Source organism: Gymnogyps californianus, chromosome 8, assembly GCF_018139145.2.
Source record: "Gymnogyps californianus isolate 813 chromosome 8, ASM1813914v2, whole genome shotgun sequence".
Taxonomy (NCBI): domain Eukaryota; kingdom Metazoa; phylum Chordata; class Aves; order Accipitriformes; family Cathartidae; genus Gymnogyps; species Gymnogyps californianus.
The window spans coordinates 34,517,482-34,532,129 of NC_059478.1; the positions used below are offsets into that span (position 1 = coordinate 34,517,482).

The 14,648-nt window shown below is 45.7% G+C and overlaps 1 protein-coding gene across 4 annotated transcripts in view; it reads left to right on the forward strand.

The window, feature by feature from the left end:
* The window catches only part of DNAJC6 (DnaJ heat shock protein family (Hsp40) member C6), a 38,671-nt gene that overhangs the window by 4,452 nt on the left and 19,571 nt on the right, over window positions 1-14,648 (forward strand). For 3 of the 4 annotated variants that reach the window (XM_050900715.1, XM_050900716.1, XM_050900717.1), the window contains exons 2-4: window positions 9,975-10,125; window positions 11,022-11,071; window positions 11,178-11,326. In XM_050900715.1, coding sequence (XP_050756672.1) covers window positions 9,975-10,125; window positions 11,022-11,071; window positions 11,178-11,326 — 350 coding nt within the window. Of the gene's footprint in view, window positions 1-9,967; window positions 10,126-11,021; window positions 11,072-11,177; window positions 11,327-14,648 lie in introns of those variants that run through there. The other variant, XM_050900718.1, reaches the window with a different exon arrangement.

The following is a 14,648-nucleotide window of genomic DNA, read 5'->3' on the forward strand; positions in this document are numbered from 1 at the left end:
TGCTGGTTGCTCCAGAAAGTGTGCTGGACTTGGGCTGGAAGTTTGAGGATGGAGGGAAGGGGGGATAACGGGAGACTTGAGCTGAAGCTGGCAGGACACAAAACATTGCGAGTTCAAAAAACAAATTCCAAGAAGAGCATCTGTGTCGTCTCCTTTTGTCCCTTTATTTTTAAGGCTCTGAAAGTGCTCATAAGATGAGAAGCAGGCAGTGAAGAAGCAATTTATTTAGGTTTTTGCTGTGGCATTCAGTAATGCTTTCTTAGCAGCTGGCTGAGCATTGAAAGAAGAAGAGGTTCTAGGAAATAAGATATAAAAGTAACAGCAAGGATACATGTTGTGAAAAGAAAAAAACTCTTTTCTGTGCTCTTCTGTGGTGTTTATAAACTAGCTAATCTACAAAATAGCTTTTAAACACTCGGGGGATAGAGTTGCTTGTGCTACGTGCTTCCTCAGGCAGAGTAACCGCCAAAGAAAAGCGTTTTAAATAAATTGCAAGTGTTGAAGCTGAGATTTCTTGAACTGTTTTACACTTGCAAACATAATCTCTTGTACTCTGGTGATTCCTTTTCACTGAGTCAGAAGAGAGACATCTCCATGTCACTGGCACAGGGACAAAGACCGTCGCTGACAATGTTGTCTTGTATTCTCTTCTAGCTGCATTTTCAAACGGGGAGGTTCGGTTTAATAACTCTTTTGTTCGGTTGGTGTTTTTTGGACACTTGAATGATTTGGTGTTGGCAGTAGTGCTTTTCTTTTTTTGTTGTTTTGACAGGGAGGAGAAGCAGAGAGAATGTCAATCAACTTCAAAGACGGATTTCGTGGTTTTTGCTAGTAGTTCAGTATTCCAGCCTCACACGTGTTTTGTTCGCTGTAGTACGCGCTTCATGAGGAAAAATAGATAACAAATGAAACAAATTTGGCACAGTACTGGGGGGTGATCCTCCCCCCGCCCCAACATCGCTACCCTTCTAAAAAAGGAAGCAAAAACCCCCTCTTCATGGAAATCCTCCATATTGCTTAGTTAATGGTGCAAGCGGCATTCTTTAGTTACTATTTCTTGAGCAAAAGCAGAAATATCTTAATTCTTCAAATTTCCATGAAGTTTACATTTAGGCAGCCTCAAATGAACCTTCAAATAAAAAGCCTTGGGCTCATACAATATTAGTTCTAGCATTTTATCATAGACAAGCACAAAAAGAAGTCCTTGAGCTTCGCTACCCTACAGCGTGCTACGTGCTGCCAGCGGCTCCGAGCGCTTCCCGGGGGAGCTCAGGGACCCTGTCCCAGCCCACACACAGAAAACTGAGGCACAGAAAGGGACCGTGGCTTCCTGTGGGATGGGGAATCCAGCTTCTCCTGTAGTTGGAGCAGTATGCAAGGAGGGAGGTAACGCTGCCTGCCTGGACGTGCGTTGCCCAACAGCAGCAGAAATGCCCAGAAATCTCCCTGTACCAGCGATTCCTTACGGTGTGAACCCAAACCTATTCCTATTCGAAGCATCTCCTTTAGGAGCTTCTCGGTTCCTCCTATCTCCTCTCCTTCCTCCCAATGTCTATAGTATATGAGCTCCTTGTAAGCTTATAATGGCTTTATTTTCCCAGCCTAACTTGATCTGAAAAGGATGATCATAGCTTTTGGGAGCGAGAAGGGCAGAACAACACGGGGTGACCCTTCTGTTAGAGGTAAAGCTGCCAAGAAGTTCTTGGGCAGGTAGTAATGCAACTTTGGGTCTTGAGGCAGTTTCTATCTATTCCAGGCAAAAAGTCTGGATAGGTGCAGTGCCAACTGATTGCTGGAAAGTTGCAGTAAAAAACCCCAAAGAAACAAGCAAAAAAACCCCCCAAACCCAACAAAAAACCCCCAACTACTCCCTCACTTGAATAAATTACTGAAAATGTCTTAATGCTCGGGAAGCCTGCACCACAAGATGGGTCTGCGCTGAACCCTCCGTGCACTGAACTGGTCCTTACGGTGGAAGGGGCAGATACTGACTGGGGAGCAGTGGCTTTGGCAGCTGCCTGCGCTGCCTATCCTTGCCTCCTGAAAGCTGGAAACTCTTTCTGTGCTTACCTCCTGTAGCCCATCCTCTCCCAGCTTGGCGTAGTATTGCTTATAGAGTTGCAGTTTGTCTTACTGCCTCTGTCTGTGTCTTATGCTAATTGCCTGCTTAGGAAAGAAATACTCTGGCTTTACCCCTGTGTTAGAGCTGGCTGTGTTCTGGGGGAGACTCGCCTCCGGTGAATCCAGCTTTCCCCTCCTGCTCAAGAACCGCTGGGTTTTGTCTTGAGCAGTCTTATCGTTAACACGCTTATTGCCAAGCTGCATGGGTTTTGGGGTGAGGCATAATACTGGTTTATAATCTTGTGTGATTTGTGATCTGATGAGCCCTTGTCGTGGCTCGTAGTGCATCTCCCTCTGCTTCCCTGTGCCCTCATAGAGTCCAAACATCTTTATAGCCTGATTTTAAACTTCCCTTTGGCCACGCTGAAGTCATTCCCCTTTAACCTCTTTTCCTGGGATTACACCTGCTAAAGCAGCCTTCTGCTTGCATGCCTCCACGATGTGTTTTAAAGCATCAGGCCGAGTGAAACCTGGGTTTGGGGGTCTCAGCGATGGCGTTATCAAATGGTAGGAGCCTGTTCTGCTGCTGTTGTCCTGCGGTTCTACTCTGCACGTGTTTCGCTGTTTATTTTTACAGAATAACACTTTAAGATATCTGTGCTTAGCCTTGTAGGGAATCTAACTCTACCAGGAATCTGGGACAGGGAGGAGGAGGGGATAGATGAGACTGGTAGCAAAAAAAAAAAAAGGAAAAAAATCGGTCTTCAAGGTCTGTGTGAGTCTGAGGAACTTCCCAAGTAATTTCTGTAGGTAGAAGCACTCTCCTTTGCTGCGAATGCCCCTTTATTGCTCTTGTAGCTGCCTCTGTTGCTGCTGATTTCTCCCCAGCCCCTTTGCAAACCACCACTCAGTGCCTATTAAAAAGTTGAGGTAGTTATGACACTTGGGCTACGTCTGATCTAAGAGAGGATGTAAGTGCATATAATGGCATAGATGTTTTAGAGTCTTTACTTAAATGTGATCAAGCTCAGCTGTCCAGAAGAGAGCTATGTGCTGGAAGGAACGGTTAGGGAGGATTGGGCTTCAGGGCGCTAAGACTGTGCTCTTAAAAGGTAGTTAACAAATGAAGCACTCGGATCTAAACGCTATCGATTATCGCTGGATGCAAAGGAGCCACCTGCCCAGAGATTTTCATTTAGAAATACCTGCCACCCTCCCCCTTGAAACGGGAGTTTAAACTGTTCCAGTAATGTCTGCAAATTGATTTGCAGTGCCCTGAAAGACGAAGTGCTGAGCATGGAAGATAGACTCAGTGTGGGGGACGGCAGGAGCTGGGGATGCTGTGGGTACCCAGGGATGTGGGGCTCTGCTCTGCCTGGGTCAGTTTGGCTGTCCGTCGATTTTTTGCACACATATACCCCTCCATATGTGACGTACCTATATGAGGATGCTCTAATAATGTTGCGGCAGGGGTGCCTGCACCAGGGCTGCTCCTGCTCCCCTCCGCACGCTGCGTGGGCTCTCGTGCAATGCCGAGGTGAAGCCCGTAAATACGACGCTGGGGCCATGGCAGCCTGGCTTGATATCCCTTAATGCTGGCGTGAAATCGCGTCCCGCATTACACAGGCTTTGCTGGGAGAGCTGCGTGTGGGAGGAACGTGAGCTGCGGCTGCTCCTCCGCTGGCTGGCAGGGCTGCTGGGGGGAGGCAGAAGCACAAATAATAGTATCATTTTTTTGCTGAGTGTTCCTTAAAAACAATTCGGGTTTTGTTGCTGAAGCCACAACAACAGCGGCTCAACTTCTTTCAGTTCGGGGACCTTTAAAAGGGCCCTTTCTGCTGAGGCACAGGGCAACCTCCACCGCATCCCTTGCTCCCCTTTCACGCCGTGCCCTGTAAATAGTCTGGGGGGGGGAAAGACAAGCAAACAACCCCCCCGCCCCAGAAATACTTTGTGGGGAGGGAGAAGGCTGTGGTGAGTGGCTAAAAACTCCCAGAAATGTGGAATTTGGGACATGTACGCAGCAGCTAACAAGTTTTTTCTCATCATAGTGTCAGGCTCTCACGGTACCATAGAAAGAGAATACAGAGGAGCATTTAGTACTCCTAAACTAACCTCTTTTTTGGGAGGGTGGGAGATGAAGGCTTTAATGCTTTTCTAGAGAAGAACCACGGTGAGGAACCGGGAAGGTTTAGCTCTTGCCTTGCTCCATCTCTAAAGAAAGCACAGGCAGTAGCTCTCTAAGCTTAAAAAAAAAAAAAAAAAAAAATAGTTTGACATTGAAGATACTATTACATATAGTCTGGGCAGACTGAGGTAAACCTGCTTCCTTTCCTATGGTTTCATGTCTGCTTTTTGTCTGCCCTTTACAGGCGAAAAGGGTCTGTTTACTCTTGCTAAGTATCCTATGAAACACAGTACTTCACTGCCCGATCTTCAATTTCTAGACGTCTTGCTTTCACCTCCCTGCTCTCAAGCTAAGTATTGCTTCATCAGCATAAATATTCAGACTGACACAGTCTTAAATGCCTTTTAAATGTTGGCTCATTTCCCTCTTAATTCTCTGGAGAGGTGGAATTCGTGCCCTGTGGTTTGTAGGGTTTGTGGGTTGCCTGAGGGGGCTGGTGCTCAGGAACCCCCCAGGCAGACGAGGGCCATGATGTGCAGATCTTGCAGGGAAAGCTTCCAAATCGGGCATTTCTCGCTCGTCCCAAGCAGCGAGCATCTTCATCAGGTGGTGGTAGTGTGGTACCCTCTGCTGCTGGCTCCTCCGTGGTCCTGTGAAGCCTCTGGCTGCAGGTGATGGTGGCTGGTGCCCCCATCACGCAGGGTCACACCCGCTTCATTCACCCATTTCTGGCCCCAAACCCCAGCCTTTAGAACAAGACTGGTTTAAGTGTCTTCACTTTTGGCACTAGGCACAAACACTACTCGTGGGACTGCAGCAGGAGGAGTTGAGGCGACGTGGTCCTTCGTGGGGGTACGGGAGGAGGGAGGTATTTCCCTTCTGGATACAGCGCCGTTTCTTCTCCGTCCATGTGCAGAAGATGAGTTTCCTAGTTTGGCTAACATATACACTTTGACAGTTTTGCTCTACTAAGGGAAGACAGATAACAGCGGGTCTCTTTTGACAGTATCGATGAGTATTAGTCTCTCCTTAAGCTCCCAACACCCCAAAGCTGTCCTGCTAAAGCACTTCACGTCGCTCTGGCGTAACGCCTGTGCCTTTGGTGAGCAGGTCATGGTGGGACAGCAGGCAGAGGAGCCGTGCTCAGCTGTTCCTGTACAGGAGTGCGTCCTTCTGAACTTCCCTGGTGACCACAGCGTTCTCCTCTGAAGCTGTGCACCCGCTGCGGTGGGACATGTCTATAGGGATGCAGTGTTTGCTGCGGTGTCTTGGCAATCTTTCTGCCTTGGGAGGAGAAGTTCTCCTGCACTGCACATCCTTCTCCTGATACTCTGTAAAATTAGCTAGAGAGCAAGGAGAGAGCTTAAGTGCTTTAATTAAGACTTCTACGCTCTCCAGCTCCCATGCTGGTACAGCACAAGGCTGGTGCTGTTAGCAGAGGCTCCTTCAGTTGTAATCTGTCCAGAGAAATCCCACCCTTTGGCTGATGATGAGTAAGGACTGGGATAGGAACGCTACTATCTGACATATTTTAGTTTTGTAAGGAGATGCAGTAGGTTGTCGCTTTATTTGATGACTGTTGAAGGTTTATTCTGAAGGCAGAATAGTCTCAGAGCAGGCGTTGACTCAGAGCAAGTACCTTCAGCCAGAACAAATACAAAGTTCAACTTGTCAACTGAACGGATGAAGTTGTCTCTCTTCCACGCCACTCCATTGACTTGAAGCGCTTCAGTGAGGAGATCATCATTGCCATCACCTACCAGAGCTATTCAAGAAGAGCCGTCCCATGCATCTCGGGCGTGCTTTGCAGGGCGTGCGCAGCAGTAAAACCACGCCATTAGAAGTTCCTTTATTAGGAAATGAAAAGGCTGCCGTGAGCAAGCGATCCCTCTGAAACCTGTGCTACAAATACAGGTCAGAAGCATGTCTCTGAAGCGCACTAAGCCTTTCGGGGAATGTCCAATAACTGGGTTAATAAAGAGTTCTTGCCGTGTAAGGAACAGGATGCATCTCATATACATAGAGACTAATTCTCCATAATGAGACTTCTAGACAGCAACTCCAACCCATGGTCAACACTACCTGAACTGCTATGTGATAGCGTGCCGAAAACTGGGATCTGAGCCGCGTGGCAGGCTCCTGCCTTGTTCACTTGCAGCAAACTATTTCTGTGCGGACAAGCTTGCGCGCTCCTGTTTCTGCTGTAGCAGAAGATGCTTTTGGAGCTTGTGTGGGGTCTGTGAGTGTTAATTTTGGCTTTGGCTGCAGCATAAGCAAATGTGCGCATGGGATGCAGCTCCTGGTGGGATGGAGGGGAGGAAGGGGGTGTCGTGTGCCTCAGGCACTTCATTGTAGTACAAAATGCGCCTTTTGCCTTTGTGTTAAGGGAGAGAACTATTTCTCTCTTCTGGGTTTACCACCCGACTCTGGTAGGAAGATCTTTCCGAGCAGGGAAATGCCATTATGCTGCTAACTCAATATCCTGACCAAGCTAGTGGTGATCACCTTATCTGCACGGTGAAACCTGAACCTCCTGCCTGCCGGGCTCCGACAGGGAGCAACGACGGGCTCATCCCTTCAGACTCAGCAAGCGTCCTTGGTCCTTCTTCTACCGCAGAATAGGTCATAGTCCTCTGCAGGTTGGCCAGTGTGCTTGAGGGAAAACTCAACTGCTCTTTTCTCAGGACTTATACGTTCAAGAAAAGCAAACCTATGAAGACAGCTGTCTCTGAGCGTGGTTCAGGGACGTGCAATGGCAGTGGTAGGTGATGCCCGGTGAGGTGGCTGATTTCCACAGGAGACGTGTGGGACATGGAGCTCAGCCCTCCTTGTCCTGGTGCCCCGTTCCAGCGGCTGCTGCACGTGGCCCAGGGAACCGCAGCCGTCCTTTGGAAAGGTCTGCAGTAGCTCTGAAGGTCTCCATTTACAAGAAGGACTTAGCACATTTCAAATTTTTTTGGGCTGTTCTTGTGGGTTTCTGTACATATTGTCAGGTTCGTGTGTTTAATGCATTAACCCTTTCTGCTCCTTTATACATCTTTATGCTTTGTACGAGACGCTGCCTAGCAGAGGAGCCTTTGAATATATTAATTTCGTTCTTCTGTGAACAGTCTGTGGAGACTGTATCATTCCTAGTAACTGAGAAAGACTGTCTTTGTCAGCACTGAGGATGCTGCTCTCATCCAGTGACTAAAAGATACCCGAGCAAATTGCTGCACCTGGTGTAGTACCAAGTGCTGCTATGTCGTAAGCTTCCTCAATAGCTTCACAATAGCTAAGTAATGCTTGCTTCATGTTAATTCTTAAATGCTAGTTTTGTGCTCATGGTTAAGTAGCACCAGCTTGCATTTCTTCATTAGCCATCCTTTCTGTCTCTCTGTTTTATTGTACATGGGAAACTTGGAATTAATTGCTGCTGCTGCTTTTAGAAATATAGTGAAATTCTCATTCTCTCGCTCTGTCTCTTCCCCCCTTCCCTCCCCTTTGGGTTGATTTCTAAAGATTCTAGTTGTTCCATACTCTTGAAGCCTTTCTGTTGCTCTCCTACAGCATTTCCAGCAATAAAATTTGTCCAGTACCATTGGTCCTCTGATCCTTTTGCCTCCCTTCCCCTGTTCCAGGTTACCACCTTTCTGCCTTCCTTTCTTTTAAAAGTTGACCTGCAGAACTGAGAGTACCTTTTGAACATTACCTTCTCCTTCCACCCCTGGCTCTCCTAGCACAGAGTAATACGAAAGCAAAGTTTTTGAAGAGAGATCAAACACTGATTCCCTACTTGGAAGCCAACGATCTACTTCGATATTTTTTTTCTCCCCCTCTTTTTTTTTTTTTTTTTTTAATCATACTTGAAGTAGATACTTGCAAGTGGTTTGGCAAAAGAAATATTCCTGTGCCTTGTCTTCTGTTCTGAAGCTGGCAGAGTGCAGAGGAGAAGAGATGGCCTCTAATTTTACCAGTCTAGCACATGGATCACGTGCATATAGATCATGACCACATCAGAGTGCATTAAGCACCCTCTGTGTGTAGGGGAATAAATAGCATCACTTTACCAATGGAATGTCCAGTTTAAAGATACATATTTATTGATAGCTCACTCCGGGTTTGAAAGAGTGAATGCCATTTAAATGGGTTTGGTAATCTGCGGAGTAAATCAGTAGGAGCTTTTTTAGATGTAGGTTTTTTCATGTTTCTTAATAGTCTGAATGCCTGTAGAATATTTCTTTTGGTAATGACGATTATGTGAGCAATATTTCAGTAGCGTGTATCTAACACCACTCATGGATGTGCTATAGAACCAGAGAAGTGAGAGCCGTAAGGTCTCTTTGTAAAATATATAACGAGCACTGGCAATGCCACCAGCCTGCCTTAACCATGATACGTCTTCCCCATTTCTGGGTGCCGGAGTAATTAATAATGACCAGCATGTTCATTTTACAAATCAGCTGTCCCATGGCTCTACAGCAGGACAAATGTTCTCAGACTTTCCGGGTGCCCTGGGAAAGGCAACTCTTAGCGGATGCCATCTCGATTACGAGACTACCTGAGAGTGTGGCATGCATTTACATCGCTTGCTTGTTGCTTTATTTGCTGTGCTAGAGGATCTAGGTCTTCTGACTAATCTGACATAATGAGGTAACAAATGTATAATTAAAGTAATGTAGTTACAGTTTGCTAAGATCAAAATAGTTGAGGCCTAGTGAACAGAAAGCAACTTTTAAGTAGTCAAGAGCTTAATTTGCAGCTAATAAGCAGTTAAAATATCATTTTGTGTCTAACAGCTCAATTCTGCAGTAAAACAAAACCACATTTACTCAAGTCTACATCCAATTTATTATACTTCTGCTTCTCTAAGAAGGATGCTATTAACACAGCACTGCTATAATAAGGAAGGCTGCAACAAATCGGTTCTTGGTTAAGACAGTGGCATAGTTATTCTATTATAATTGCAAAATGCAGGCATCTGAGGTGTAAGGCCATATCACAGTCCATGAAAATAACACTTTAAATGGCTCTTGGTCTGTGTTAGTCTCCTATTGACTTAGCAGCTTCGTGCCATTCCAAGCTGTGAAAGAAAAGCTTACCAAGGAGGTCAGCCCCGCTCTGCTTTAGCCTTAGCAATTTGCTGAGCCCTGTACTAAGGCTGCAAGCATACAAATATCCAAAAAGGTTCTCATTCTCAGCTGGAAAGTTGAATTCCTGAACTTCCTTCTTTTCTCGCCAAAACCCAAACTTTTATCTTCTTCCACTCAAGCAAATCCAACTGGGCTCTTAGGTGACTTAAAATCACTCTGATGACTGCTCCTATATCCATAGAAATGGATAGTCGTAAGACAACCTTCAGTTGTCCAGCTGCAGTCAAACTGGCAGCTGTGACACAGGCTGAAGAGCTGTGGTACATACCAGTGCCTTTTTCTTACCCCTGTGGAGGTGGTTGTTGATTTGGTCTTGGTTATGATCCGCAAATTAGCTGCGTGCTGAAGAGCTGGTCTTGCTTTGGGTTGGGTTGAGAGCTTGTATGGTGGTTGTCCATACTGTACCGATGCTAAACAGCCAACCTACATACAATGCTGAGAGTCGATGACGGTTTCTGAGCCCAGCTGGCAAGAATGTGCCGGCTCTCATCTCTGGAAAATCATAACTTTGATAAGTAAACCTACTTTTGTCCTATGTTTCACATGCAGCAGCGCACGTAAATATGTTCGGTCTGAATAGAGCAGTGGGTTTGTTGGCTCTGTGGATTTGTTCCAAATAAGTGATGTTGGCTTTGGTTTTGTTGTACTTGAAGGTGCCTCGTCACCAGACATGGAGTCCAGCTATGGGGGAGGCTTGCTAGATATGGTGAAAGGAGGAGCAGGGAGACTCTTCAGCAATTTGAAGGATAACCTGAAGGATACCCTGAAAGATACGTCTTCAAAGGTCATGCAGTCTGTTGCCAGGTACAGTACAGCTGAAGCTGCCTAACGCAGGTAAAATCACTAGCTGCAAAGTGCCGGTCTGAGCTGCCGTCTTAACTAGCACAGCACAACTTCCAGCTAACCTAATGAAGGAAGGAGGTGAAAATCATAAGTGACTTCTTTGATTCTGTCTCATAATTGGTATTTGGCCTCAAGGAAGCAGGAAAACCAAAAAAATCTTAAGCTTTGTCGTAAGTGAGCATCAACATGCTGGAATCTGGAAAAGGCCCCCCCAGTGAAAGTGGAGCACTTGGTCTCCGATTCCTTCATTGACCCCTGCGGAGTCCTTCTACTCAGCCACCGCTAAAATATTTTGTCACTGACAGTTGGCTCATGTTGTATGCCTTCCCTTTGCTGTGCAAGGAGACTCTTCTTGCTGGTGTAACTGTTCCCTTCGCTATAGCCACCTTCTGAGTAGAAGAAAGAGCTGAGGTGACTTTGCTTTGGTTACCTCTGCTGGTGGTGTCCCCTGTGCTTGGCACTCTAACCGCCTCTGAGCGATATGGGGCTATGATAAATTAAAGAAACTTAATGCAGGCAAGACCTCAGAGGCTTTGAGGGATCGGCAAAGTGGCAAACTACTAGAGATTTCTCCTGAAAACTGGCACTGAAAATTAATGACAAAAGGGAAAAGGGACCTCTTTTGCAAGCTTCTGCATCCAGTTAATTGCATATGTAGAAAGAAAGGCTGGGTCACTGTCTGCGGGAAGCTATTTGCACCCTCTTCTTGAGGCATAATGACAAAGTACAAAGAATCAGTTTTAAGATCATTCTTTCCTTGTGTCTCTGTGGGAAAACACTCTTCTCCTGGTTCCTCTAATGTGCTGTCTTCCGTAAACATGTGCATAATGTCTGTCTCCTACTTTGTCTTCTTTTAGTTACACCAAGGGGGAGCTAGATATTTCATACATTACCTCAAGAATCATAGGTAAGTACTGCTTATCGGATAAATGAAGCTTGTAGTATCCCAGGGTTCAGAAGTCCATGAGCACGTTACGGTGCACGCTCAGCCTGGCTTCTTCTTACGTTTCTAGTGATGTCTTTTCCGGCTGAAGGCGTCGAGTTGGGATTCAGGAACCACATTGAAGATGTACGGACGTTTTTGGATTCCAGACATCCTGACCACTACACCGTCTTCAACTTGTCACCCAAGTATTATCGCAGTGCCAAGTTTCACAACCGGGTGAGTGTCTTCCTAGAGGTTAACAAGAGCAGGGGGTGAAACTTCTTAGGAAAAGGGGCACCAGGTCCTGTGTCTGTCTATCCTGAGCGTGGCAGAATGTAAGAAGATGAAAAAGGAATTATAGGTGTTTCTAAGCTGCTGTGGTCGTTTCTGGGTTTTAGCTGATGCCTGGGACCATGGGGACTAAAGAGCTGGAAAGTTCAGGGCATAATGCTTGTGTTAGGAGCCTGTGAGAGTAAGTGGCATTGCACTAAGTTGAGCCTGTGGTGCTCTCGGCTCCTACATAGCTGTTAGAAGCTGCTGCAGAGAAATAAGGAGTAAAACGAAAGCGCGTTGAAAGAATTTACCAATAAAAGAAAGTAGATTATTTTCATGTTGAACAATCCTTCAGTTGCGCTTTAATCAAGCAGAAGCCCTTAACAGGCAAAGCACAGGACTGGAAACTGGATCTAAGAGGGTATTGTGGCTCTTCCACTAGCGTATGACTTTAAAAACCCACCTCCACTCTCTGCCCCAGTTTCCTTCTCTAAAACCAGAACAGCATGTGGGAGCATTGCAAGGCTCTGGTTCATTAATGGCTTTTAGAGGAAATCTCTACGAAATACTGCTGTTGAAATGCAAGATTAGATCTAATCTTTCAGAAAACTTCCTGTTCCTTCCCTCTCCCACAAGGGAGTGATGACTTTTTTTTTTTTCCCCTTAAATTATTTTTTGTTGCCTTCAACAAAAAAGGCAACAGCAGTTGCCAGGCTTAACCCTCGGTCAGGGTAAGCGAATCTCATGCTGCATAAGCCTCATTTCGTTTTAATTTGAGGTGTAGCTGAATCTATCTTCAGCAATTGCTCTGATCACCGTAAATCAATCACTCACACTTGAAGCACATTTCTCAGTGGCAATCAGTAACCAGCCATGACTTCAAATACGAGTAAATGAATGGGAAAGACTAATTAAAAGATATCAAGGGCTCTGAATCTTCAGTCTCGCTTGGTTCTGGTACATCACTGTTGCTGTTGGTGGGAGGAGAAAGACAGATCTACTTTTGAAAGCCCCGCATTAAACATCTGTTGGTATATTGCTTGATCTGGCCATAACTCCTCCGTCCCTTGTGCTTTATCTCCTACCCTACCCAACAGCTTAACAGATTACTTTGTATGTCACTCTCAAAGCATGACTAGGTGCTTTGTAAGCTATTGCCTTGACACACGCAGGAAGAAAATGATGCATCTTTTAATAAAATATTGTACTTTCAGGTTATGGGCTAGGAAATACTGACTCCAAGTGCTTTTCAGGAAAATGATATGCGCACAACACAATACATGAGCTCAGATGAAACAAGAAACAATTATAAATATGAGGTTGAACTTCATATATATTGGAAAAAATACTAATGGGCTATCAAGGAGGTGAAATCACATTAAGAGTATTTTCTGGATGAGGCTGCCAGATGAGCTGAAGGTTTGAGACACACACTTGTTCTTTGAAGTGAAAGGCTTCTTAATTCCTATTGTCTTTAAAACTTTTTTATCCCTAAGATCAAAGTAGGTCACTGCTGCGTAGTGGCACAGGAGGGAGATGACAGTTAATGTCCTGCTGGGCCATTTTCCTGCCCTGACATGGCCGTGCCGGGCACGAAGCCCCAAGTGCCCAGTCTATTGAGGAGAAGGGGGGACCATGAACACTAAAACCTGCTGCTCAAGTCTGGTTGTGCTCTGTTCTCCTCCCTGCCTTGCCCCCCTGGCAGGAGAGGAGAGCTCACGGCTGCTCGAGGAAGTGCGAGCAGTTTGAAAACATGTAGCTCAAATATAGCGTTAAACAACAAAACCAAACTTCGAAGTCCCTGATGGGTCACGTTCTTGGCTGTTGCTGCCCTACTGCTAAAGTAAAACAAGCGCTGGCTGCTTATTTCCAAAGCTCTGGAAGAATTCCTGTCACTTTTGTGTTTTCTGTCTTTCATGAGTGGTGGTGAGGTTATGTTTGAAATAAATGAAATGTTACATAGTGCGTATTTAATTTCCTAATTGCGAACCAGCAGGCAGATGTGTAATTATGGGCAAAGTAAATATATAATTATGGACTGTTGGGAAATGTCTGTTATTTACTTGATAAGTGATAATGGCTTTTCCAGATGCTTGACAGTGTGTTGTCGCGAGGTCCGTTCAGAAAATCATCAGTGAAAGGGTCACTGGTCTTATTGATTTTAACAGCCACTTGGAATCTGAATTGTGTTTTAGTGGTCTAACTGCAAGCGGATCTTGTGCCTCCAGAAGCCTGCTGCAAAAGTAGTTGGGGTTGGGAGGAGAAGACTTTTGCTTGATATAAAATAATTGGCGTGATAATATAAAATAATTGATGATATAAAATAATATGCATCACTTGTGGCATCAGTACTCTGGCTCTATTAAAGAATGGAATAAATGTTTATGATCACTCTGTAATTCAGATTTTACAAGGGTCCCATAACTGCAGCGGCGCACACGCTGTCGGGTCCGTGGAACAGAAAGCTAACGCTGAACAGCTACGGCCGTTCCTGCACTGGGGGTTACTGCGTAGTGAACCTCGGGGCGTTTTGTGCCCCCTCGGCCCCTCCTGAAAATGCACAGAAAAGGAAGAGGGAAGAGAAGAATCAAGTGTATACAACAGAAGGAATGAAATAAACTACAGCTCTCGAGACAGGAGGAGATGGGGGATGAGGATAATGCTGTAGAGAGGATAAATAGGGAATGGTCATTCACTGCCTTCCAAAGCCTGAGCATGGATTGACTTATCGGGTAGCTGCTACAAGGCAAACCTGCACGTGCTCACCAAGTGCACAGCTGAATTTCAGGATATTGTGGAGACCAAAAACTTTCATGGGTCTAAAAAGCGATTAGACAAATATCTAATTAGATACTAGATGAGACAAAAATCTCCCAAATGTTAAGCAGAGGTCTGCCAGCTCAGAAGGGCTGACAGCGGGACGGATGTGCTGGGTTAGGCAGTGCTGCCTGCTTGCCCTGTCCCTGTATCCTCTGGGTGCCATCGGAGCTGTTGTTGGAGACAACACACAGCTTGGTAGTTCTCCGGTCTGAGTCGGGATTCCTGTTTCTGCTATAAGATGTTGTGCAGATGTATGTAAGAGAGACCCTTAAATTCAAGTTTTATGAAACCTGGAGCGTTTCCTTCCTCTAAGAGATGAAACGGTCAGGTATGGAAATCATATGGCTATTTAAGAACATCTGGGCAAACCATCTCCTTCCTGCCCCCGGTTCTCATTAAGCAGGATCCAAATGTCAGCCGAGAGAGAGAACCAATTCTTTGTCTGAGGACAAGCCTCATGATGTTT